Raw genomic sequence first — 27810 nt, 5'->3', positions numbered from 1 at the left:
GTGTCCTAATCCAGTTTCTAAAAAGGAACGCTTGTTACACAATCTAGATGTGGTTCGTGCTTTAAAATTCTATTTAGAAGCAAAAAAAGATTTTAGACAGACATCTTCATTGTTTGTCGTCTATTCTGGTAAGAGGAGAGGTCAGAAAGCTACTGCTACCTCTTTCCTTCTGGTTAAAAAGCATCATCCGATTAGCTTATGAGACTGCCGGACGGCAGCCTCCTGAACGAATTACTGCTCATTCTACTAGAGCTGTGGCTTCCACATGGGCCTTCAAGAACGAGGCTTCTGTTGAACAGATCTGTAAGGCAGCGACGTGGTCTTCTCTGCATACTTTTGCCAAATTTTACAAATTCGATACTTATGCTTCTTCGGAGGCTATTTTTGGGAGAGAGGTTTTACAAGCAGTGGTGCCTTCCGTTTAGGTTCCCTGACTTGCTCCCTCCCTTCATCCGTGTCCTAAAGCTTTGGTATTGGTTCCCACAAGTAAGGATGAAGCCGTGGACCGGACACACCAATGTAGGAGAAAACAGAATTTATGTTTACCTGATAAATTTCTTTCTCCTACGGTGTGTCCGGTCCACGGCCCGCCCTGGCTTTTAGTCAGGTTTAAAATTTTTGTTTTTGTACACTACAGTCACCACTGCACCCTATGGTTCTCCTTTTTCTCCTGATCGTCGGTCGAATGACTGGGGAGCGGAGCTAGAGGGGGAGCTATATGGACAGCTCTGCTGTTGTGCTCTCTTTGGACCGGACACACCGTAGGAGAAAGAAATTTATCAGGTAAACATAAATTCTGTTTTCATAAGTGGTAAAGTTTCGGGGTTCGCAGACCCCTTCCTCAGACCCAACCTTATTATTTATCTGAATCCAGTGAGTGCAGTCCTTGATTGAAGATATATATAGATAGATATAGATATATATATATATATATATATATATATATATATATATATATATATATATATATATATATATATATATATATATATATATATATATATATATATATAGAGAGAGAGATAGATATATATGATATAGATATATGTGTGTGTACAGTATATATTTTAGATGGATATGTGTGTGTGGGCAAAATACTAATAAGTAATTATTTTCCAGGAGTCCTTTAACAATGTAAAACAGTGGCTTCAAGAGATAGATCGCTATGCCAGTGAAAATGTTAACAAGTTGTTGGTAGGGAACAAATGTGATCTGACTACAAAGAAAGTAGTGGACTACACAACAGCAAAGGTGAGTTATGTGATTTTTACTATTATATATATTTTTTTAAACTTCAGCTTCTTTCTTTATTTTTAAAGGGTATTTGTGACCACTATTGTGTGAGTGGTGTTGGTTTGCTGTGACCATTTTCTTACAAGCTGTAGTAAAAAAATAGTGGAACTGGTATGATATCCAAGCTTTAGATCACCCCCCCCCCCCCTCCCATTTCAAGAAAAATGGTTGATGTTCAAACTTTAAAAGTAAACATAAGCTGGAGATCCTATAGCAGAGTGGCCTACTGTTCACATCACTATATATTTTAAAATAAAAAATGCAGTTATATAAAATTTAGGAGCCAGCCACACTGAGGACTTGGCTAGCAGTCACTGCTTTATGGCTCCCATTGTTTGTCAAGCCCTGTATTGGTACAATCCCATTCTCAAAAACTGCTTGTGTTGAAGCACAGGGCAGATACGTGTTTAATAAAGAAAATGTATGTTTCTCCAACATAGGTGTGTCCGGTCCACGGCGTCATCCTTACTTGTGGGATATTCTCTTCCCCAACAGGAAATGGCAAAGAGCCCAGCAAAGCTGGTCACATGATCCCTCCTAGGCTCCGCCTACCCCAGTCATTCTCTTTGCCGTTGTACAGGCAACATCTCCACGGAGATGGCTTAGAGTTTTTTAGTGTTTAACTGTAGTTTTTATTATTCAATCAAGAGTTTGTTATTTTAAAATAGTGCTGGTATGTACTATTTACTCAGAAACAGAAAAGAGATGAAGATTTCTGTTTGTATGAGGAAAATGATTTTAGCACCGTAACTAAAATCCATGGCTGTTCCACACAGGACTGTTGAGAGCAATTAACTTCAGTTGGGGGAACAGTGTGCAGTCTCTTACTGCTTGAGGTATGACACATTCTAACAAGACGATGTAATGCTGGAAGCTGTCATTTTCCCTATGGGATCCGGTAAGCCATGTTTATTAAGATAGTAAATAAGGGCTTCACAAGGGCTTATTAAGACTGTAGACTTTTTCTGGGCTAAATCGATTCATTATTAACACATATTTAGCCTTGAGGAATCATTTATTCTGGGTATTTTGATATGATTATATCGGCAGGCACTGTTTTAGACACTTTATTCTTTAGGGGCTTTCCCTAATCATAGTCAGAGCCTCATTTTCGCGCCGGTATGGCGCACTTGTTTTTGAGGACAGCATGGCATGCAGCTGCATGTGTGTGGAGCTCTGATACATAGAAAAGTCTTTCTGAAGGCATCATTTGGTATCGTATTCCCCTTTGGGCTTGGTTGGGTCTCAGCAAAGCAGATTCCAGGGACTGTAAAGGGGTTAAATATAAAAACGGCTCCGGTTCCGTTATTTTAAGGGTTAAAGCTTCCAAATTTGGTGTGCAATACTTTTAAGGCTTTAAGACACTGTGGTGAAATTTTGGTGAATTTTGAACAATTCCTTCATACTTTTTCGCAATTGCAATAATAAAGTGTGTTTAGTTTAAAATTTAAAGTGACAGTAACGGTTTTATTTTAAAACGTTTTTTGTGCTTTGTTATCAAGTTTATGCCTGTTTAACATGTCTGAACTACCAGATAGATTGTGTTCTGACTGTGGGGAAACCAAGGTTCCTTCTCATTTAACTATATGTATTTTATGTCATAAAAATTTTTAGTAAAAATGATGCCCAAGATGATTCCTCAAGTGAGGGGAGTAAGCATGGTACTGCATCATCCCCTCCTTCGTCTACACCAGTCTTGCCCATACAGGAGGCCCCTAGTACATCTAGTGTGCCAATACTCCTTACTATGCAACATTTAACGGCTGTAATGGATAATTCTATCAAAAACATTTTAGCCAATATGCCCACTTATCAGCGAAAGCGCGACTGCTCTGTTTTAGAAAATTCTGTAGAGCATGAGAACGCTGATGATATGGTTTCTGAAGGGCCCCTACACCAGTCTGAGGGGGCCAGGGAGGTTTTGGCTGAGGGAGAAATTTCAGATTCAGGAAACATTTCTCAACAAGCTGAACCTGATGTGATTACTTTTAAATTTAAGTTGGAACATCTCCGCGCTCTGCTTAAGGAGGTGTTATCCAATTTGGATGATTGTGATTATCTGGTCATTCCAGAACCACTATGTAAAATGGAAAAGTTCTTAGAGGCCCCGGGGCCCCCCGAAGCTTTTCCTATATCCAAGCGGGTGGCGTACATTGTTAGTAAAGAATGGGACAGGCCCGGTATACCTTTAGTACCTCCCCCCATATTTATAAAATTGTTTTCCTATAGTCGACCCCAGGAAGGACTGATGGCAGACAGTCCCCAAGGTCGAGGGGGCGGTTTCTACTCTACACAAGCGCGCCACTATACCCATAGAAGATAGTTGTGCTTTCCAAGATCCTATGGATAAAAAATTAGAAGGTCTGCTAAAGATGTTTGTTCAGCAAGGTTCCCTTCTACAACCAATTGCATGCATTGTCCCTGTCACTGCAGCCGCGTGTTTCTAGTTTGATGAGCTAGGAAAGGCGATTATTAGTAATTCTTCTTCTTATGAGGAGATTATGGACAGAATTCGTGCTCTTAAATTGGCTAATTCTTTCACCCTAGACGCCACCTTGCAATTGGCTAGGTTAGCGGCGAAAAAATTCTGGGTTTGCTATTGTGGCGCAGAGCGCTTTGGTTAAAATCTTGGGCAGCGGATGCGTCTTCCAAGAACAAATTGCTTGACATTCCTTTCAAGGGGAAAACACTCTTTGGCCCTGACTTGAAAGAGATTATCTCTGATATCACTGGGGGCAAGGGCCACGCCCTTCCTCAGGATAGGTCTTTTCAAGACCAAAAATAAACCTAAGTTTCGTCCCTTTCGCAGAAACGGATCAGCCCCAAGGGCTACGTCCTCTAAGCAGGAAGGTAATACTTCTCAAGCCAATCCAGCCTGGAGACCTATGCAAGGCTGGAGCAAAGGAAAGCAGGCCAGGAAACCTGCCACTGCTACCAAGACAGCATGAAATGCGGGCCCCCGATCCGGGACCGGATCTGGTGGGGGGCAGGATCTCTCTCTTCGCTCAGGCTTGGGAAAGAGATGTTCTGGATCCTTGGGCGCTAGAAATAGTCTCCCAAGGTTATTCTCTGGAGTTCAAGGGGCTTCCTCCAAGGGGGAGGTTCCACAGGTCTCAGTTGTCTTCAGACCACATAAGAAGACAGGCATTCTTACATTGGGTAGAAGACCTGCTAAAAATGGGAGTGATTCATCCTGTTCCATTAGGAGAACAAGGGATGGGGTTCTACTCCAATCTGTTCATAGTTCCCAAAAAAGAGGGAACGTTCAGACCAATCTTAGATCTCAAGATCTTGAACAAGTTTCTCAAGGTTCCATCGTTCAAGATGGAAACCATTCGAACACTTCTTCCTTCCATCCAGGAAGGTCAATTCATGACCAAGGTGGATCTCAAGGATGCGTATCTACATATTCCTATCCACAAGGAACATCATCGGTTCCTAAGGTTTGCATTCCTGGACAAGCATTTCCAGTTCGTGGCATTTTCTTTCGGATTAGCCACTGCTCCTAGGATTTTCTCATAGGTACTAGGGTCCCTTCTGGCGGTGCTAAGACCAAGGGGCATTGCTGTAGTACCTTACTTGGACGACATTCTGATTCGAGCGTCGTCCCTTCCTCAAGTAAAGGCTCACACGGACATTGTCCTGGCCTTTCTCAGATCTCACGGATGGAAAGTGAACGTGGAAAAGAGTTCTCTATCTCCGTCAACGAGGGTTCCCTTCTTGGGAACTATAATAGACTCCTTAGAAATGAGGATTTTTCTGACAGAAGCCAGAAAAACAAAACTTCTAGACTCTTGTCGGATACTTCATTCCGTTCCTCTTCCTTCCATAGCGCAGTGCATGGAAGTGATAGGTTTGATGGTAGCGGCAATGGACATAGTTCCTTTTGTGCGCATTCATCTAAGACCATTACAACTGTTCATGCTCAGTCAGTGGAATGGGGACTATTCAGACTTGTCTCCGAAGATACAAGCAAATCAGAGAACCAGAGACTCATTCCGTTGGTGGCTGTCCCTGGACAACCTTTCACAAGGGATGACCTTCCGCAGACCAGAGTGGGTCATTGTCTCGACCGACGCCAGTCTGATGGGCTGGGGCGCGGTCTGGGGATCCCTGAAAGCTCAGGGTCTTTGGTCTCGGGTAGAATCTCTTATACCGATAAATATTCTGGAACTGAGAGCGATATTCAATGCTCTCAAAACTTGGCCTCAGCTAGCGAGGGCCAAGTTCATACATCAACCATCAGGGGGGAACAAGGAGTTCCCTAGCGATGGAAGAAGTGACCAAAATCATTCTATGGGCGGAGTCTCACTCCTGCCACCTGTCTGCTATCCACATCCCAGGAGTGGAAAATTGGGAAGCGGATTTTCTGAGTCGTCAGACATTGCATCCGGGGGAGTGGGAACTCCATCCGGAAATCTTTGCCCAAGTCACTCAACCGTGGGGCATTCCAGACATGGATCTGATGGCCTCTCGTCAGAACTTCAGAGTTCCTTACTACGGGTACAGATCCAGGGATCCCAAGGCGGCTCTAGTGGATGCACTAGTAGCACCTTGGACCTTCAAACTAGCTTATGTGTTCCCGCCGTTTCCTCTCATCCCCAGGCTGGTAGCCAGGATCAATCAGGAGAGGGCGTCGGTGATTTTGATAGCTCCTGCGTGGCCACGCAGGACTTGGTATGCAGATCTGGTGAATATGTCATCGGCTCCACCATGGAAGCTACCTTTGAGAGACCTTCTTGTTCTAGGTCCGTTCGACCCACTCCAGCTGACTGCTTGGAGATTGAACGCTTGATCTTATCAAAGTGAGGGTTCTCAGATTCTGTTATTAATACTCTTGTTCAGGCCTGAAAGCCTGTAACCAGAAAAATTACCACATAATTGGTATATCTGTTGGTGTGAATCTGCAGGATTCCCTTGGGACAAGGTTAAGATTCCTAAGAGTCTATCCTTCCTTCGAGAAGGATTGGAAAAAGGATTATCTGCAAGTTCCTTGATGGGACAGATTTCTGCCTTGTCTGTGTTACTTCACAAAAAGCTGGCAGCTGTGCCAGATGTTCTAGCCTTTGTTCAGGCTCTGGTTAGAATCAAGCCTGTTTACAAAATTTTGACTCCTCCTTGGAGTCTCAACCTAGTTCTTTCAGTTCTTCAGGGGGTTCCGTTTGAACCCTTACATTCCGTTGATATTAAGTTATTATCTTGGAAAGTTTTGTTTTTGGTTGCAATTTCTTCTGCTAGAAGAGTTTCAGAATTATCTGCTCTGCAGTGTTCTTCTCCTTATCTGGTGTTCCATGCAGATAAGGTGGTTTTGCGTACTAAACCTGGTTTTCTTCCAAAAGTTGTTTCTAACAAAAACATTAACCAGGAGATAGTTGTGCCTTCTTTGTGTCCTAATCCAGTTTCAAAGAAGGAACGTTTGTTGCACAACTTGGATGTAGTTCGTGCTCTCAAATTTTACTTAGCAGCTACTAAGGATTTCAGACAAACTTTGTCTTTGTTTGTTGTTTATTCTGGTAAACGGAGAGGTCAAAAAGCAACTTCTACCTCTCTCTCCTTCTGGATTAAAAGCATTATCCGATTGGCTTATGAGACTGCCGGACGGCAGCCTCCTGAAAGAATCACAGCTCACTCCACTAGGGCTGTGGCTTCCACATGGGCCTTCAAGAACGAGGCTTCTGTTGATCAGATATGTAAGGCAGCGACTTGGTCTTCACTGCACACTTTTTCTAAATTTTACAAATTTGATACTTTTGCTTCTTCTGAGGCTATTTTTGGGAGAAAGGTTTTGCAAGCCGTGGTGCCTTCCATTTAGGTGACCTGATTTGCTCCCTCCCTTCATCCGTGTCCTAAAGCTTTGGTATTGGTTCCCACAAGTAAGGATGACGCCGTGGACCGGACACACCTATGTTGGAGTAAACAGAATTTATGTTTACCTGATAAATTACTTTCTCCAACGGTGTGTCCGGTCCACGGCCCGCCCTGGTTTTTTTAATCAGGTCTGATAATTTATTTTCTTTAACTACAGTCACCACGGTAACATATGGTTTCTCCTATGCAAATATTCCTCCTTAACGTCGGTCGAATGACTGGGGTAGGCGAAGCCTAGGAGGGATCATGTGACCAGCTTTGCTGGGCTCTTTGCCATTTCCTGTTGGGGAAGAGAATATCCCACAAGTAAGGATGACGCCGTGGACCGGACACACCGTTGGAGAAAGTAATTTATCAGGTAAACATAAATTCTGTTTTCCTTATCTTGTCAGTTCCTACTCACATTTAAAGGACTATCATATTGTACTCTACTGCATCCAAAAGACAGTGTTTTAAAACCTGTTTTCCATCTAAAGGGGAGGAGAGTCCACGTCTTCCTCAATTACTAATGGGAATTAAGAACCTGGACACCAGGAGGAGGCAAAGACACCCCAGCCAAAGTCTTAAATACCTCCCCCACTCCCCTCATCCCCCAGTCATTTTTTGCCTTTCGTCACAGGAGGTTGGCAGAGAGGTGCCGAAGATTCGGAGGTCTCTTATGGAGAGTATTACTCTTCGCAATGGGACAGGAGTTTTAAGTAGCCCAATAAGGCTTCTCAGTGAGGGCTTGGGTGAAAGTTAGGATCCGGAGATGCAGGGAGAGTGTCTCTTGCGAAACCATCCCGACTCATATAACGGCTCCCAGAGCAATCAGCTTTGAAGAGTTTCACAGACTGCTTTCTTCTCTCAAGTCCATGTCAGGAGCGCTGCTATGACCTGTCACACTTGAAGGGCCGTGTTCCTGGTAAGATTGTTTCATTTTACACACACTGTTAATAAATAGAAGACAGGGCCACAATGTGGCACATTTTATCTTTTCAGAATCACGGGTTAATATTCCTGGTAGGGGGATTATTCAACAGGGGGGGTTTATACATATTGTTTGTGTCATTGCTGTGCTGTGCGGGATGAGGCTCTGGCAATGTGTGGATGTATTAATTTTTTTCCGGGAGTGTTTGCGCAGTCTTTTTTTTTGTGTGCGTTTTCTCCTTAGGCAGGGGCGGTCCTGCGAGGCACCCGTGTGAGCCGGTGGGGCTCTTCACTTCCGGTCTGATCTGCGCCGGAGGAGACAAAGTGGTTTCTGTAGTCCGGTTCATAGGAGGTGGTGAGTGCCCCGGCCATTGGCGGTTATAAAGGTGCCTGTTTTCTCTTTTATTCTAATAAAAGCGCAAGCTATGGAGGATTCTGATGCTTTAGAGGCTACTCCCTCTTTGACAAAGTCTCATACCTGTATTTGTGAGGTTCCGGTAGACCAGCCTTCCCAATTATGTTTCACATGCCCTGAGAAGGTCAAGACATCTAAGACTGAAAGAATGTCTAGTACCACTGAGCCGTCCACCTCTGAGGGTTCTCTGTCCCGTGAGGTGCATTCCCGAGTTGAGTCCCCTATTGCACATGCAGAGCCCCGGGGTCCGACTGTTGCTCCTTCGGGAGAGATATGTTGGCCGCCAGATTTTGCGGATCAACTACAGACAGCTGTTTCTAAAGTGATCCACGCCTTACCAAGTTCTGCTAAGCGCAAGCGTAGGGCCTTTCAGAGCAGCCCGACTCAGGACTTGCTTTCGTCGGATGCTCCTGCAGAGTGGTTCGATGACGAGTCCCAATCCGACGCTTCGGAGGGGACGACTCCTGGGTCGGAATCTGTCATCTAAAGCTCCGGCAGAGGAGCCTGGTTATAGGTTTAAGATGGAGAATTTATGCTTTTTGCTAAAGCAGGTGCTTGCTACTCTAGAGGTTCCGGAGTCGAAGCTTCTGGAGGAACCGTCTATCCCTAAGCTAGATGAGGTTTATGAGGACAGAGTGGTACCTCAGACCTTCCCGGTTCCTATAAAGATGGCTTACATTATCAAGAACAAATGGGCTCGATTAGGTTCTGCCTTTTCCCCTTCCTTGTCCTTTAAGAAACTTTTTCCCGTTCCGGAGGCTTAGTTGGAGCTGTGGGGGACCATTCCTAGGGTGGATGGAGCCATCTCCTGGCTCGCTAAGCGAACGACTATTCCCGTAGAGGATAGTTCATCGTTCAAAGAGCCCATGGATAAAAAGTTGGAGAACATGCTGAGAAAGATGTTTCAGCACACAGGGTTTGTTTTTCAGCCGGCAGCAGCAGTAGCTGTGTCATATTGATGTGATTCCCTGAGTGAAATGATTGAGGGTGAACCCTCTTTCGAAGAGGTGCAGGAAAAGATTAAGGCTTTGAGGGTAGCCAATTCTTTAATTTGCGACGCCAATATGCAAATTATTAGCCTGAATGATAAGGTGTCAGGGTTTTCGGTTTTAGCGCGCAGGGCCTTGTGGCTTAAATCTTGGTCGGCGGACATGACCTCTAAATTGAAGTTGCTGTCTCTGCCTTTTCAAGGAAAGATTCTGTTTGGTCCAAGCCTGGACTTTATAATTTCCATGGTAACGGGAGTCAAGGGTACCTTCCTACCCCAAGATAAGAAAGATAAACCGAATGGATCTACTTTTCGTCCCTTCCGTGCGGATAAGACCCAGCGCCAGCAGCCCGCCGCGAAAGCGGACCAGTCCAAGGGAACTTGGAAGCCTGCCCAATCTTGGAACAAGTCCAAATAGAACAAGAAGCCTGCAGAGACCAAGTCGGCATGAAGGGGCGGCCCCCGACAGCTCTACGGACCGAGTAGGGGACAGTTTATCTCTATTCTCTGAAGTCTGGTTGCAGGATGTTCAGAACCCCCCTGGGTTCTGGAGGCTGTCTCCCAGGGTTACAGGATAGGATTCAAGTCCTTCCCTCCCAGGGGCAGATTCCTCGTGTCAAACCTGTCATCGAGGCCGGAGAAGAAAGAGGCCTTTCTAGGGTGCGTGAGGGATCTTTCCTCTCTAGGCGTTATTGTACCAGTACCCTTTGCAGAAAGTGGTCTAGGGTATTATTCAAATCTGTTCGTAGTTCCAAAAAAGGAGGGCACGTTCCGCCTGATTTTGGATCTGAAGTGTTTAAAACAAGTTTTTGTCCGTTCCATCATTCAAAATGAAAACGACCTGGTCCATTTTGCCCCTAATTCAAGAGGGGCAGTTCATGACCACAACAGACTTGAAGAATGCCTACCTTCATGTTCCAATTCACAGGGACCACTTCAAGTTCCTAAGATATGCTTTTCTGGATCAGCACTTCCAGTTTGTGGCCCTTCCTTTCGGTCTGGAGACGGCCCAGAGAGTTTTCACGAAGGTTCTTGGGGCCCTGCTTGCTGTAGCCAGATCCAGGGGCATTGTGGTGGTGCCCTATCTATTCAACATCCTGTTTTAGGCGCCGTCTTTCAGTCAGGCAGGGGACCATTCAAGGTCTTTGCTCCTTTTACTTCAATCTCATGGTTGGAAGGTAAACTCCGGGAAGAGCTCCCTGGTACCCAGCACCAGGGTGGAGTTTCTGGGCACGATCATAGACTCTGTGTCCATGAAGATTTTTCTCACGATCAGAGACGCAGGAAGCTTGCGTCCTCTTGTCTGGCCCTTCGATCCTCAGAGAGGCCCTCGGTGGCCCAATGTATGGAGGTGATCGGGCTCATGGTCTCCAGCATAGTCGTCATTCCATTTGCCAGGTTTCATCTCAGGCCTCTTCAGTTATGCATGTTGAGGCAGTGGAACAGCGATCATTCAGATCTCACAGCTATCCATGGATGCACGGGCTCGGACCTCACTCTCTCTTGGTGGATACGCCCGGAACAACTGTCCATGGGGACATCCTTCTTGAGACCGTCCTGGGAGATTATGATAACGGACGTGAGTCTGGCGGGATGGGGAGCTGTTTGGGGTGCCAGATTGGCACAGGGAAAATGGTCTCGGCTGGAGTCCCTTTTACCAATAAATATCCTGGAACTTCAAGCCATCTACAATGCTCTGAAGGCGTGGCCCCGCCTGGGGGCGTTCAACTTCATAAGGTTTTAGATGGACAACATTACCTCAGTGGCTTACATCAACCATCAGGGGGGTACGAAGAGCTCCCTCGCAATGAGGGAGGTGTCTTGGATACTAGAATGGACGGAGGCCCACAACTGCTCGCTTTCTTGGAAGCGGACTTTCTCAGCAGGCAAACATTCCATCCGGGGTAATGGTCTCTTCACCCGAGGTGTTTGCATAGATTTGTCTCAGATGGGGGACGCCGGAGATAGATCTCATGGCGTCCAGGCCTAATTGCAAACTTCCCCATTACGGGTCGAGGGACCCACAGGCAGAACTGATAAATGCATTAGCAGTGCCTTGGGGGTTTGATCTAGCGTACATTTTTCCTCCCTTACCACTTCTACCTTGTATAGGGGCACGCATGAAGCAGGAGAGAGTGTTGACCATTTTGATTGCTCCTTCGTGGCCGCGGAGAACGTGGTTTGTGGATCTGATGGGGATGTCATCCTCTCCGCCGTGGAGGTTACTCAGTCGCAGGGATCTGCTGGAACAGGGTCCTTTCCAGCATCAGAATCTCAATTCTCTGAGGCTTACTGTGTGGAGATTGAACGCTTAGTCCTAGCCAAGAGAGGTTTCTCTGAAAGTTTGATTGACACTCTAGTTCAGGCAAGGAAGCCAGTCACTCGGCGCATCTACCATAAGGTGTGGAGGACTTACTTGACCTGGTGTGAGAAACATGGATACCCTTGGCACAAGGTGAGGATTTCCAGAATCCTGTCCTTTCTTCAAGAAGGTTTAGAGAAGGGACTTGAAGCTAGTTCCTTAAAGGGACAGATTTCGGCATTATCTGTTTTGTTACACAGGAGACTAGCTGAGTTCCCTGACATTCAATCTATTGTTCAGGCTTTGTCTCAAATCAGGCCTGTCTTTAAGCAGCCTGCTCCCCCATGGAGCTTGAACCTGGTCCTTAGGGTTTTGCAAAGGGTCCCGTTTGAGCCTATGCATTCTCTTGACATTAAGGTCCTGTCCTGGAAGGTCCTTTTCCTGTTAGCCATTGCATCGGCTCGCAGAGTATCTGAACTGGCGGCCTTGCAACATGGGCCACCTTATCTGTTTTTTTATTCGGATAAGGCTGTTCTTTGCACCGGCTTGGGATTTCTTCCCAAGTTGGTGTCCAATCGTAACATCAATCAGGAAATAGTTATTCCTTCTCTGTGCCCTAACCCTTCTTCGAACAAGCGGTTACTTCATTATCTATATGTGGTCCGTGCCCTGAAGTTCTATCTTCAGGCTACAAAGGGCTTCAGACAATCTACATCTCTTTTTGTTGTGTATTCAGAGAAGCGCAGGGGTCAGAGGGCTTCTGCTGCTACTTTGTCTTTTTTGCTGAGGAGCTTCATCCGTTTGGCTTACGAGTAAGCGGGACATAAGCCTCCTCAGAGGATCACGGCTCATTCCACTAGAGTGATGGCTATGTCTTGGGCCTTCAAGAATGAGGCCTCTATGGAGCAGATTTGTAAGGCTGCTACTTGGTCTTCCTTACATACATACTTTTACAAAGTTTTACAAATTTGACGTTTTTGCTTCTGCGGAAGCGGCTTTTGGGAGAGGTTCTACAGGCTGTGGTGCCCTCAGATTAGGGTCCGCCTTTTACCCTCCCGGTTTCATTCAGTGTCCTCTAGAGCTTGGGTATATGTTCCCAATAGTAATGAATGAAGCCGTGGACTCTCCTCCGCTTTAGATGGAAAACATCAATTATGCTTACCTGATCATTTCTATTGTGGGGAGGAGAGTCCACGGCTCCCGCCTGTGGGCGGACCTAAATGTAACTTATTTTCTGGCACCATTTATACCCTGATGTTTCTCCTACTGTTCCTTGTTCCCTCGGCAGAATGACTGGGGGATGAGGGGAGTGGGGGAAGTATTTAACCCTTTGGCTGGGGTGTCTTTGCCGCCTCCTGGTGGCCAGTTTCTTAATTCCCAATAGTAATGAATGAAGCCGTGGACTCTCCTCCCCATGATGGAAATGAAATTATCAGGTAAGCATAATTTATTTTTTGTGCTTAAAGGGACATGAAACCCAAAATGTTTCTTTTATGATTCAGACAGAGAGAGAGAGTATGATTTTAAACAACTTTCCAATTTACTTCTATTTCATTTGCTTAATTCTCGTGTTATTTTTGCTAAAAGTTTTATCTATGAAAGCTCAGGAGCATAAGAGAATCTAGGTTTTTGCTGCTGATTTGGCGCTGCATATATATATACTGATTGTCATTGGCTCACCCATGTGTTTAGTTAGAAACCAGTAGTGCATTGATGCTCCTTCAACAAATGATACCAAGAGAATAAAACAAATTAAATAATAAATTAAAAAGTTGTTTAATATTGTATTCTCTATCTGAATAATGAAATAATGTTTTGGGGTTTCATGTCCCTTTAACACCACTTTGCATTTCATGCTTGGGAAGACGTGTCTATTGCCCAATACAGCAGTAGTTGTCCTTGTGAACCAGTGGGCAATAGATACCTTAAAGGGATATGAAACCCAAAATTTTCCTTTGTTATTCAGACAGAGCATACAATTTTAAAAAGTTTTCTTTGTTTTAAAAATACTTATGTAGGTGTCTGGAGCACTATGTGGCAGGAAATAGTGCTGCTATTTAGTGCCTTGCAAATAGATAGAAATATAGTGCTCCAGACACATGCACAATCCTGATCTTAAGTCCCTGCTTTTCAACAAAAGATATCAAAACTAAGAAAATGTGATAATAGAAGTTAAATAGAAAGTAGTTTAAAATTGCTTGCTCTATCAGAATCATGAGGGGGGAAAAGTTTTGGATTTCATGTTTCTTTAAAATATTAGCATGAAATTCATATTTTTACATCTAAAAGGATTAATGCGTTAATTTTACTTTTTATTTTTGTTTCTCAGGAATTTGCAGACTCACTCGGTATTCCATTTTTGGAAACAAGTGCAAAGAATGCAACAAATGTAGAGCAGGCTTTCATGACAATGGCGGCTGAGATTAAAAAGCGAATGGGACCCGGAGCGACATCTGGTGGAGCAGAGAAGTCAAACGTCAAAATCCAGAGCACTCCAGTCAAGCAGTCCAGCGGCGGTTGCTGCTAAAACGGCCTGTCCCCCATCAGTTCCTTTCCCTCCTCACAACAGTGAAATCTCAATCTGAACCTAAGTGACAAAACAAAAATTGCCTGAATTGTACTGTATGTAGCCGCACTACAACAGAATCTTACCGTCTCCCCAAAGGTCAGCGATTGTAATCGTTCAACACTGACTTTTTTTTTTATGCCCTTGACTCAAGACAGCTAACTTCATTTTCAGAACTATTTTAAACCTTAATTCCTCCTTCCCCTCCCTGTGTGCTGGTTTCTTGATTGTTTGTAACCCTTGTTGCTTTACTAATACCAGATGGTATCTCCCTGTGGTTGCTTGATACCTTATTTTTTTTCCCTTCCCATTTTTGACATTTCTATTGGCATGTTTAGGTGTCAGGTTTAGTCTTCTGAAGATGAAGTTCAGCCATTTTGTATCAAACAGCACAACAGTGTCTGTCAGTTTCCATGCATCAATAAAGTTTAGTGAGATGTTATATGTAAGATCTGATTTTGCTAGTTATTTCTTGTAGAGTTGTAAATGGAAAGATTACACTATCTGATTGATCTTTTAGCTGACAGAGGAGCCTGCAGTTAATTTATTGTCATGCAGGCATCTCTGGCAGCAAAAGTGTGAATAGTTTCTTCATACTCTGCATATAATTTGTGGCTGCAGATCATTGTAATTTGTTGCACACAATGTAACAAACAACTGAAGAAATGTTTAATAAATATTGTACTTATTGGAATTAATAACAAACTGTATGGTGATAAGTATTGTCTTAATTCATCTAGTAATCGGAAATGAAGGTATTTAGTATTTCTGCCTCCGTTTGGCTGAATCTGTGCCCTTATGTGTAATCTGAAGTTTGAAATTGGGTACCCATATTCAAAACTAACATGCTTAACTAACCCAATCAATTGCAACCACTATGTTGCTTCAGGTGGACTTAGTAATGCAGGAGAAGTAGGTTGACTAGAAAACTGTAAGTGGCGGTTAAATACATTTAGTTTGAATGTACAGTGTTTGCCCTGTTTAAATCACTGAAAAAAGTACATTTTCTGTAGCTATTTCCATCGTTTTATTTAAAAACGATTTTACAGAAGTGTAAAACAGTGAAAATGTCAGTGATGTAATTTTGCCATTACGTTTATATATGCTGTTCCATTCTTTTCATTAATCATTGTTTCACTTTTTATTAAATAAGTTTAGCCCAACACCTCATGACAGTTATTTAGTTCTAAGCTTGCTATATGTAAAGTGTGATTAAAAAACAGAAACAGGTGAAAGCTTGCGTTGAAATATAGGCAGCACGCAGCTGAAAATCTCTGTAAAAATGCAATACATTTTTGTATTTTGCTAGTGGCTTAAATGGATTGGACAATCAGTCCTGTCAGATGTATATAGCTATATTAAACCTTCTGTGGATGGCGTATAATATTACTAACTTGATGCTACCAATACAGATTGAACCACATTACCTTACTGAAATAAAACTGTTTAACATTAAATGTGTAATTGGAACTTATATTAGAAACAAGTTACCTTTTGGCTGTAACACACTGGAGTACTATTTAAGGTGTACCCCATATCAACCATGATCGTTAATTGAGTTAAAAACAGAGCATCTTAGGTGTTTTCGATAGCTACTAATCTGTGCACATAGAACGGCTCGCCTCCAGATTTACCTCTTCATGTGATGCTGCAAAAGACGCAACCAACCTTGCATGACGTTTTTATATCATTACTTAATAATCAGTTCATTTAAGCACACTGCTGTGTATATTATACTTAATCCCAGTGAAGAAATGCTGAAGCAAAATTCAAGAAATGAGTGAACCTAAGCACTGTAGAATAGTTAATAGTATATTGTCATCTAATTCTACAAGGCTTTAGCCACATGGGAGTGTGGAATCCTCTTGCATTTTATTTTAATAAAATTAATATATTTAGGGGTTTTCCAATTATTTATTTTTTTTTTTTATTTTAAATGGAATCCTTTTAAAATTTCTTAAACATTCCGCAAAAATAAAGCACTCATCTTTAGGTAAACATTGAAAAGGGTTGTCAATCTTTATTTGCTTAAAAAAGCTTGGAGAAACTTTTACTGTAAAATCTGGTTATAAAGATTTACCATAACAGTTTAAGACTTGCAACAGTTAAAACATTGCAGTGTTTTAGGCACACAATATTAGCTTCATTTAACAGATTTCAAAAAAACAGAAATATGTGAATTACATCTCAGTGTTGCATGTTAATCCAATCTGGTTTTAACTTCTGTAAATTTATTTCTGGTATCAAAATTCTGGAATAACAGCTTTCTCTATCTAGAAAGTTTTTTTTTTTTGTTTTGGTTTTTTTATTCCCCCCCCCCCTACATTGGAACGATGCAACTTCTTTAAGGCTTGAAAATGTTCTCATTGTTTTATTTAAAAGACAATGTTTAAGTAATTTTGGATGACAAATTTTGTTACATTTCTGGTGTTGAAATCTCCTTCCAGTAGTTTTGCTCTAAAATAAAAACACAAAAAGAAAGAGTTATGGCTTCTTGGAGTTTTCTAAGGAATTGCTAATTAACAATGATTATTAATCAAACAATGGAAATGTAAAAAATATCCTCTGACACAATACATTTATGTAATGATGCAGCTAAATTCAAGAGACTGAGAAGACCTTATTGTCAAGGAGCTAGGTAGGGCCTGTCGTTTGAGATCTGCATCCACATCATGTTACTTTTTTTTTTTGTTTGAATTTCAGGCATACTCAGGCGTTTCTTTTTGGTGCAATACTATTACAAACCTGATTTAGATTTATCTGTACATGCATGTAGGGCCCCACATTTGTTTTTCTACATCTAGAAGCTCGGCAAACCTGTGCCTCTCAAGATTGTGCACTTTGCATGCATTTTATTGCCACTTTAAGATTTTGCTGTATTTTTTGGGGCAACACCTTTTGCCTGATTTAAAAAACAAAACAAAAATGCAGTCTCCCTGTAGCTAATGCTGCATTCATATCCATACCACTAAATTTAATTCACTACTGTTTATATGATTTCTTCTATCTCCTTACCTAGACTGTACACACATTAGGTAAGGACACCCCTGTAAATTTATGTGCTTGTAAAACATCTGTGTGTGATTTTTATTGTCCTGTATTGTTCCATCTATGTATACAAGCTGTCCACAAATAAAATTATAAGAACTGATTATTTTTTTCCTAGTGCCACATACTTCAACTTGTTCCTATGTTCTGTATTAATTCAGTAAGGGAAGCCTTAGCCTGAGTTTGTTACTCGCATATACAAACCAATAGGCTGTATGTTAAAAAGATATAAGTCTGTTTCTTTGTTGTAATAAAAAAAAAACACTGCAGTGGGTTATACTTAATAGAAATTGTAATAATTATTTTAAAAGGATTTTACATTTTTCTTTTGTGCAGGGTCCATTACTTCCTGTTGCAGCCCCACAAGGGAGCTGGGGTTTCTACAGGAAGGTATATCTAGCTTTCTCATAAATCTTCAAGAGTAACTTGAAGTTTTGTAGATGCAAACAAAACAGGCAATCAGTTTGACCGTGCTCAGAAGATGCAGTATTTAACTAAAGGGGAAAGTCTACTTAATATTTTTTTTATTAGATTTTTTTTTTTTTTTTTTATAAAAATTTAGCACCTTTACTACCCATTCCCCAGCTTTGCATAACTAAAAGTTTAATCCAGAATTTTTATTGTTTAAAATATAGATAATCCCTTTATTACCCATTCCCCAGTTTTGCATAACCAACAGTTATATTAATATACTTTTTACATCTTTGATTACCTTGTATCTAAGCCTCTGCAGACTGCCCCTTTATTTCAGTTATTTAGCCAATCAGTGCTGTCTTATAAGTAACTCCATGGGAGTGAGCACGTTATCTTTATGTGAAGCATCACTGTTAAAATCTGCCAAATGCACAGAGATAAGACACTGCCTTCAAGAGATTAGAACAATGGTTTTCAAACCTGTCCTCAGGCTTCCCTAACAGGCCAGATTTTGAGGATATCTGAACTGGAGCACAGGTGAAATAATCAGCTAATTAGTAAACATTGTTATTTTACCTGCTCTCATCCAAGGTAATCCTGAAAACCCTGCCTATTGGGGAGACTTATAAATTAGCATATTAGCTTTCACAAAGAGAACAAAGCAAATTTGAATATAGCTGCAAGCAGCAATAGAGGTGGCCAAGTGCATCGCCTTTGCAATGGCATACAAGCAGCTAAGTCACAATATAAAAGTTTTTACAGTTCGAACATAAGCGGTTGCAAAGAAAACACATTTTCAAAATGTTTGCGTTTTTCAAGATGGCTGCCACACCATATGACAAATACTTTCAACATGAACAGATGTAACTCTAGGTCACAATATATGGTTATACAGCAAATTTCACAGCTTTAACACATAAGCAATTGCAAAGTAAACACATTTTTCTTCTTAAATGAGGAGAGTCCACAGCTGCATTCATTACTTTTGGGAATTCAGAACCTGGCTACCAGGAGGTGGCAAAGACACCCCAGCCAAAGGCTTAAATACCTCCCCCACTTCCCTTATCCCCCAGTCTTTCTTTGCCTTTCGTCACAGGAGGTTGGCAGAGAAGTGTCCGGAAGATTAATGATAGTCTCTTATGGAGGGTAGTACTCTTCGAAATGGGACTGGAGTTTTAAGTAATCCTATCAGCCTCTCAGAGCATGGATGAATGTTAGTCTGGAGATGCAGGGAGAGTCTTTCTGCAACACCATCCCGACTCCCGATGTTAACAGCTCCTTAGCAATCGGCGTTGACGAGTTTCGCTGCCTGCTTTCTTCACTCAAGTCCATGTCAGAAGCGAGGCTACTATCTGTCATACTTGAAGGGCCGTGTTCCTGTTCCACGGCGTAGATTCCGTTAAGATAGTTTCATTTTACTTTGATGACATTATGTGAATGTAAAGTAAACAAAGAAGTCACTGTCTTTATGGAATCAAGGGTTGATATCTCCTGAGGGGGGTTATTGAACAGGGGGGGGACTTTAATCATGTTTATGTGATTGTCTGCTAATGTGTAGTGAAACTTAGGCTCTTGGCTATATTGGAACATAACAGCCTTTTTGTCAGGCTGCGTAGCCCTGGTGTACCTTGTGACTAGGCGTGGTCACGTTCTGTTCTCCATTTCCGTATTCCTGACCGCGTGGGGACAGAGTCTGTTTCGCCCGTTGTCTGGGTCTCAGGAGGTGGTGAGTGCCGTTTTTATGTTTTTTTTATCCATAATTCTATCACCAAGTTATGGAGGATTCCGATTTTATTTTGGAGACAAATGTCTCTGATTCTACTTCTTGCGAAGAGTATGAAATGGCCCGGGTAATCCATGGCCATCAGTTATGTTCAGAATGCCGCTCTAGAGTGCTCTCTTCTACCAAAACAGGGCACTTAGAGTCCGCCGAGCCATCTGCCTCTGGGGATCCCATATCCCGTGAGGTGCGTCCCCTAGAACCTTCTTTGGCTACGCAAGCAGGTGTCCCAAATGCTGTTACCCCTTCTCCGGAAGACGGCTTGTTTCCTCCAGAGGTTACGGCACGGTTCCACATGGCCATAACTATGGCGTTGGCGCATTTACATCTTCCAGAGAGGGAAGTGTTGCTGAGATACTGTCTCTGTGTTCTGTTAACCAGGGCGCCTCAGGCGTGGTATCATCTGGGCCGGTTTAGCCACCTGGGGAAACTATTTCCTCTGAAGCTTCAGGGGCCCAACCCTCTGGGTCATCAGTTGCCCTGGCGGAGGTAAGCCTTGCTTTTCGTTATAGACTAGCGCGCCTTTGTGTCCTGCTGCGGCATGTTTTGGCGGTGCGGGAGGATCCCAGTCCTAAAAGGTTGAGGGATCCTCAGTCTTTTGTTCCAGAGGGCAAGCTGGGTTAGACGTGTGGGGATGAAGTTTAATCTCCTTATCGTCTCCAATTTACTTTTCTTTCATGTAATTGGCAAGAGTCCATGAGCTAGTGACGTATGGGATATACATTCCTACCAGGAGGGGCAAAGTTTCCCAAACCTCAAAATGCCTATAAATACACCCCTCACCACACCCACAAATCAGTTTTACAAACTTTGCCTCCCATGGAGGTGGTGAAGTAAGTTTGTGCTAGATTCTACGTTGATATGCGCTCCGCAGCAAGTTGGAGCCCGGTTTTCCTCTCAGCGTGCAGTGAATGTCAGAGGGATGTGAGAAGAGTATTGCCTATTTGAATGCAGTGATCTCCTTCTACGGGGTCTATTTCATAGGTTCTCTGTTATCGGTCGTAGAAATTCATCTCTTACCTCCCTTTTCAGATCGACGATATACTCTTATATACCATTACCTCTACTGATTCTCGTTTCAGTACTGGTTTGGCTTTCTACTACATGTAGATGAGTGTCCTGGGGTAAGTAAGCCTTATTTTTTGTGACACTCTAAGCTATGGTTGGGCACTTTTATATAAAGTTCTAAATATATGTGTTTAAACATTTATTTGCCTTGATTCAGGATGATCAATATTCCTTATTTCAGACAGTCAGTTTCATTATTTGGGATAATGCATATGAATTAAAACATTTTTTCTTACCTTAAAAATTGACTTTTTTCCCTGTGGGCTGTTAGGCTCGCGGGGGCTGAAAATGCTTGATTTTATTGCGTCATTCTTGGCGCGGACTTTTTTGGCGCAAAAAATTTCTGTCATTTCCGGCGTCATACTTGTCGCCGGAAGTTGTTCATGTTTGCGTCATTTTTTTGACGTTTTGCGCCAAAAATGTCGGCATCACCGGATGTGGCGTCATTTTTGGCGCCAAAAGCATTTGGGCGCCAATAATGTGGGCGGCTTTTTTGACGCTAAAAAATGTGGGCGTCCTTTTTGTCTCCACCTTTTTTCTCACATTATTTAAGTCATTTTTCATTTGCTTCTGGTTGCTAGAGGCTTGTTCATTGGCATTTTTTCCCATTCCTGAAACTGTCATTTAAGGAATTTGATAGATTTTGCTTTATATGTTGTTTTTTTCTCTTACATATTGCAAGATGTCTCAGATTGACCCTGGATCAGAAGCTACTTCTGGAAAAACGCTGCCTGATGCTGGTTCCACCAAAGTTGTGTATCTGCTGTAAACTTGTGGTAACTGTCCCTCCGGCTGTAGTTTGTGATGAATGTCATGATAAGCTTGCTAATGCAGATAGTATTTCCATTAGTAATATAACATTACCTGTTTCTGTTCCATCAACATCTAATACTCAGGATGTTCCTGTTAATATAAGAGATTTTGTTTCTAAATCTATTAGGAAGGCTATGTCTGTTATTCCTCCTTCCAGTAAACGTAAAAGGTCTTTTAAAACTTCACATTTTTCAGATGAATTTTTAAATGATCATCATTCTGATTTGTCTGTTTCTGATGATGATTTTTCATCAGGATAAGGCGGTGTTGCGGACTTCATTTGAATTTTTACCTAAAGTTGTGAACTCTAACAACATTAGTAGAGAAATTGTGGTTCCTTCATTGTGTCCTAATCCTAAGAATTCTAAGGAAAGATCGTTGCATTCTTTGGATGTAGTTAGAGCTTTGAAATATTATGTTGAAGCTACTAAAGATTTCCGAAAGACTTCTAGTCTATTTGTTATCTTTTCCGGTTCCAGGAAAGGTCAGAAGGCCTCTGCCATTTCTTTGGCATCTTGGTTAAAATCTTTGATTCATCATGCTTATGTCGAGTCGGGTAAAACTCTGCCTCAAAGGATTACAGCTCATTCTACTAGGTCAGTTTCTACTTCCTGGGCGTTTAGGAATGAAGCTTCTGTTGATCAGATTTGCAAAGCAGCCACTTGGTCTTCTTTGCATACTTTTACTAAATTCTACCATTTTTATGTGTTTTCTTCTTCTGAAGCAGTTTTTGGTAGAAAAGTACTTCAGGCAGCTGTTTCAGTTTGATTCTTCTGCTTATAATTTCAGTTTTTTTCATTATAAGATTAAAACTTTATTTTGGGGTGTGGATTATTTTTTCAGCGGAATTGGCTGTCTTTATTTTATCCCTCCCTCTCTAGTGACTCTTGCGTGGAAGTTCCACATCTTGGGTATTTATTATCCCATACGTCACTAGCTCATGGACTCTTGCTAATTACATGAAAGAAAACATAATTTATGTAAGAACTTACATGATAAATTCATTTCTTTCATATTAGCAAGAGTCCATGAGGCCCACCCTTTTTTGTGGTGGTTATGATTTTTTTGTATAAAGCACAATTATTCCAATTCCTTATTTTTTATGCTTTCGCACTTTTTTCTTATCACCCCACTTCTTGGCTATTCGTTAAACTGATTTGTGGGTGTGGTGAGGGGTGTATTTATAGGCATTTTGAGGTTTGGGAAACTATGCCCCTCCTGGTAGGAATGTATATCCCATACGTCACTAGCTCATGGACTCTTGCTAATATGAAAGAAATGAATTTATCAGGTAAGTTCTTACATAAATTATGTTTTTGTTTCTTGGGTATCTTACTCCAGTTTTGAGCTTCGGAAGAATGGGGTTGCTGATTGGCTGGTCCTGTTAGTGTGCCCTTTCTTCTTGGTCATTCACCTGCGGGTGCTGCCCTCCTTTTCTTTGATATGGTTAGGATGTATTTTGTTTGTGTAAGAAAGCTTATGTCTGTTATAATTTTTCCTTTGGAAACATTTTCTTCTCTGGAATTTGATACTAGCGATTTTGTGGTCGCATTGGACCCTTCTGTGGAAGTTATATGAAAAGTTAGGTCATTGTTATGCCTACTGTTTGTCGGTTTAATTTGTCTATCCCTTCTAGGGTTGCGACTTTTTGTGGCTTTGGACAGGTCTTGGGTGCCCTATGTATCAGGCTGGTCCTGGTTGGGTACTCTTTTTCTGTTCCTTGGGGTCTATATCAGACACGTGGTGCTTGTTATACCTGTCTGGTCCGTTTAGGGTATCTAGTTGCTCACTCTTGAGTTCCGCTTTCTTGTTTTTCCTTATAGGTGGCCTTTCGTTCCTTGATGTCAGGCTGGCCCTCTGTTATTATGGGGACATTAGAAGGGATTGTGTTCAGTCCTAATTGTCCTATCCATGCTTAGCTGGTGGTTTTCTGAGGTTCGGATCCTGCTAAAGCGTACTCTGTAGGATCCTGGGTCAGGTGCTAGAGGTTTTTTTCTCCTTCCCATAGTGGGTCAGAGGTTCAGAGAAATCCGTGGTACCAGGTTCTGGTGACGTTTCTCGTCTCCTCCTTTGAGATTGTCTTCTTGGACTCCTTGATGACGGTACTTCTTCCTTCGGGTCAAGGCTGATTGGGCTTTTGTCCCCTTTTCGTGGGGCTGGCTTTCTGGTCATCGGTTTCAGGAAGTTAGGGCCTTTTTGGTCTTCCTACTTCCGGGGTCTCGTCTGCTCCCATATTTCTTCTACAAGATACGAGTCCACGGATTTCATCCTTGTGGGATATTAACCTCCTGCTAACAGGAAGTGGCAAAGAGCACCACAGCAGAGCTGTATATATATATAGCTCCTCCCTTCCCTCCACCCCCAGTCATTTTCTTTGCCTGTGTTAGTAATAGGAAGAGGTAAAGGAGGTGTTAGTTTTAGACTCTTCAATCAAGAAGTTTTTTTATTTTAAATGGTACCGGTGAGTATTATTTTCCTCAGGGAGATATGTGAAGAAGATATCTGCCATGAGGTTGATGATCTTAGCAGCTGTAACTAAGATCCATGTTGGTTCCCACAGAGCTTCTGAATGTAGTGCAAGAGAAATCCAGTGTGGAGAACGGTATCATGCTACAAGCAGCATTGAGGTATGTTCAGTCTTTTATTCTGAGGAGACTTGGTATATCAGAGTTGGCTGACATTTTTTCCCGACAAGGGAAGGGGGTAAGCAGTAGACCTGTACACTGAGGGTGTTACTGAGAGACCTATGTTTATTCATATTGCCTTAACATATGACGTTTACACTGTATGGGGCTTGACACTGGGAGAGGCAGCTTGACACTTAATAGTTTTATAATTAATAACCTTGCAGCCTTCCTGACTTTTGCTGTTAATAAAAGGACCACATGGCTTGTTTTCAGACCGCTTCCCATGCGGTTATTCAGACTATTAGGATGACGTCCATGATGGGCGGGGCCTATTTCGCACGCTCAGACGAGCAGTTTACTCTGACTGAGGAGGCAGCAGGCATTACCTCCGGTGGGGCCTAAACTTGTGCACTGTTTACCGGATCGTTGTCGAGTCATTTTGCAATACCCTGAGGGCAGGTAGGCGCCACAGAGGTGCAGGGGTAATTTTTTCAGTAAAATCGTATTTCTTCTACTAGATACAAGTCCACGGATTCATCCTTTACTTGTGGGATATTATCCTCCTACTAACAGGAAGTGGCAAAGAGCACCACAGCAGAGCTGTCTATATTGCTCCTCCCTTGACTCCACCCCCCAGTCATTCTCTTTGCCTATACTAAGTAATAGGAAGGGTAAAGTGAAAGAGGTGATAAGACTTTTTTATTTTAAATGGTACCGGTGAGTGCTATTTTCTCCCAGGCAGCAGATGGATGAAGATTTCTGCCTGGAGACTGATGATCTTAGCAGTTGTCACTAAGATCCAGAGTAGTTCCCACAGAATGGCTGAGGAGTACTTAAGAAACTTCAGTGTGAGGAACGTTTTTCATGCTACATGCATTGAGTTATGTTCAGTCATTTTTTTTTCTGGAGAGACTGTGTTATTTCAGAACTGGCTGACCGTATTCCCATAAGGGAAGGGGTAAGCAGTAATCCTACATGTGAAATAGAAGGGTATTACTGGGACCTGTATGTTTTGGGCTGAAAAAATGGTTGACACTGATGACATGTTTGTTGGGCAAATGATTTTATGTTTGGAGGGCAATTAACGTTTATTTTGTGTGAAGCAAACGTTTTTATTTTTGATGGCAATGGTGGGTGCACATGGCTTTCTTTTAGACCTGGGTATATGGAAACCCACATGGCTAGGTTCTAGACCGCTTTATAGCGGTTTTTGCAAGGCAGTGAGACATCGATGTAGATGGGCGGGGCCTAATTTCGCGCCTCAGTTGCACAGTTAAATTCCCCATGCAAGCAGCAAGCTCCAGCAGGCCTCAAAGGAAAGATTTGGCCTAATCGAAGTGTTTGAGTGATTTTACAAACCCCTGAGGGCAGGTAGGCGCCACAGCAGAGCTGTGGCGAGGTGCAGGGGGTTATTTGGTTAATTTCATAACGTTTTTTGAACGATTTTGTCCATTAAGGGTTAAGCATTCCTTTTCTTGTGGTACAATCTTAGCTGGCAAGATGACACATATATATTAAAATTGGGATAATTTTATCATTTTAGAGCAGTTTTGGAAAAATTGTACGCTTTTTTCCTCTTAAAGGCGCAGTACCGTTTTTCAGATTATTTTTTTCACTAAAGTGTTTTCAAGCCTGTTTGTGGTCATTACTAGCCTGTTTAACATGTCTGACATTGAGGAAAGCCAATGTTCCATGTGTTTAGAAGCCATTGTGGAACCCCCACTTCAAATGTGTCCCTCATATACTGAAAGGGCCTTACATTGCAAAGAACATATTTTAGCTGATAAAAGTATGTCTCCGGATGATTCTCGGTCAGAAGAGAATCAGGTTATGCCATCTACTTCTCCCCAAGCGTCATAACCTTTAACGCCCGCCCAAGCGACGCCTAGTACTTCTAGCGCGTCTAATTCTTTCACCCTGCAAGATATGGCTGCAGTTATGTCTACTACCCTTACAGAGGTATTATCTAAACTGCCAGGTTTACAGAGTAAGGGCAGCAGGTCAGGTATTAGAGTAAATGCTGAGCCCTCTGATGCTTTATTGGCCATCTCCGATGTACACTCAGTGTTCTGATTTGGGGGTGGGGGAATTGCTGTCTGAGGGAGAGCTTTCTGATTCAGGAAAGATGTTCCCTCAAACAGACTCAGATGTGACGGCCTTTAAGTTTAAGCTTGAACACCTCCGCTTGTTACTCAGGGAGGTTTTAGCGACTCTGGATGGTTGTGACCCTATTGTCATCCTACCAGAGAAATTGTGTAAAATGGATAAATATCTAGCAGTCCCTACTTACACTAATGTTTTTCCAGTCCCTAGAAGAATTTCGGACATTGTTACTAAGGAATGGGATGACCAGGCATTCCGTTCTCTCCCCCTCCTACTTTTAAGAAAATGTTTCCAATATCTGACACCATTCGGGATGCGTGGCAGACGGTCCCTAAGGTGGAGGGAGCTATTTCTACCCTGGCTAAGCGTACAACTATAGCTATTGAGGACAGTTGTGCTTTTAAAGATCCTATGGATAAAAAATTAGAGGGTCTTCTAAAGAAATTGTTTATTCATCAGGGTTTTCGTCTACAACCTATAGCGTGCATTGTTCCAGTAACTACTGCAGCAGCTTTTTGGTTGGAGTCTCTTAAGGTTGAGACCCCATTAGATGATATTTTGGATAGAATTAAGGCTCTCAAGCTAGCAAATTCTTTTATTACAGATGCCACTTTCCAAATGGCTAAATTAGCGGCAAAGAATGCAGGCATTGCCATTTTAGCGCGTAGAGCGTTATGGCTTAAGTACTGGTCTTCTGATGTGTCCTCTAAATCCAAGCTTTTGGCTATTCCCTTTAAGGGTAAGACCCTATTCGGGCCTGAACTAAAGGAGATCATTTCCGACATTACTGGAGGTAAAGGTCATGCCCTTCCTCAGGACAGGACGGTTAAAATGAGGACCAAACAGAATAATTTTCGTTCCTTTCGAAACTTTAAAGGTGGTCCCTCTACTGCCTCCTCCACCACCAAGCAGGAGGGGAACTTTCCACAATCCTAGTCAGTTTGGAGGCCTAACCAGACCTGGAATAAAGGTAAACAGGCCAAGAAGCCCGCTGCTACCAAGACAGCATGAAGGGGCAGCCCCCGATCCGGGACCAGATCTAGTAGGGGGCAGACTTTCTCTCTTCGCTCAGGCTTGGGCAAGAGATGTTCAGGACCCCTGGGCATTGGAAATTGTGACCCACGGGTATCAATTGGAATTCAAGGATTTTCTCCCAAGAGGGAGATTTCATCTTTCACGATTGTCTGTAGACCAGATAAAAAGAGAGGCATTCTTACGCTGTGTAAAAGACCTCTCTATCATGGGAGTAATTCGTCCCGTTCCAAAACTGGAACAGGGACAGGGGTTTTACTCAAATATTTTCGTGGTTCCCAAAAAAGAGGGACCTTTCAGACCCATTTTAGATCTCAAGTGTCTAAACAAGTTTCTCAGAGTCCCATCCTTCAAGATGGAGACTATTCGAACAATTTTACCACTGATCCAGGAGGGTCAATATATGACTACCGTGGACTTGAAGGATGCATACCTTCATATTCCTCTCCACAAGGATCATCATCATTACCTAAGGTTTGCCTTCCTGGACAAACATTTTCAGTTCGTGGCTCTTCCATTTGGGTTGGCCACAGCACCCAGGATCTTCACAAAGGTTCTAGGGTCCCTTCTAGTGGTTCTCAGAA

The 27810-nt window shown here is 42.5% G+C and overlaps 2 protein-coding genes across 2 annotated transcripts in view; one reads left to right on the top strand and one right to left on the bottom strand.

Moving 5' to 3' along the window:
* Positions 1-17492, top strand: part of RAB1A (RAB1A, member RAS oncogene family) — a 201834-nt gene extending 184342 nt beyond the window's left edge. The window contains exons 5-6 of the mRNA XM_053712093.1: positions 1120-1251; positions 14105-17492. Of these exons, the coding sequence (XP_053568068.1) occupies positions 1120-1251; positions 14105-14302 (330 nt within the window). The 3' untranslated portion in view covers positions 14303-17492. The remainder of the gene's footprint in view (positions 1-1119; positions 1252-14104) is intronic.
* The window catches only part of CEP68 (centrosomal protein 68), a 120208-nt gene continuing 108727 nt past the window's right edge, over positions 16330-27810 (bottom strand). The window contains 1 exon segment of the mRNA XM_053712092.1: positions 16330-16798. The gene's annotated coding sequence lies outside the window, so the exon portion shown is untranslated.

Source organism: Bombina bombina, chromosome 4, assembly GCF_027579735.1.
Source record: "Bombina bombina isolate aBomBom1 chromosome 4, aBomBom1.pri, whole genome shotgun sequence".
In the NCBI taxonomy this organism is placed as follows: domain Eukaryota; kingdom Metazoa; phylum Chordata; class Amphibia; order Anura; family Bombinatoridae; genus Bombina; species Bombina bombina.
Note: the sequence above shows the minus strand (reverse complement) of the source record. Positions and strands in the feature narration are given on the sequence as shown.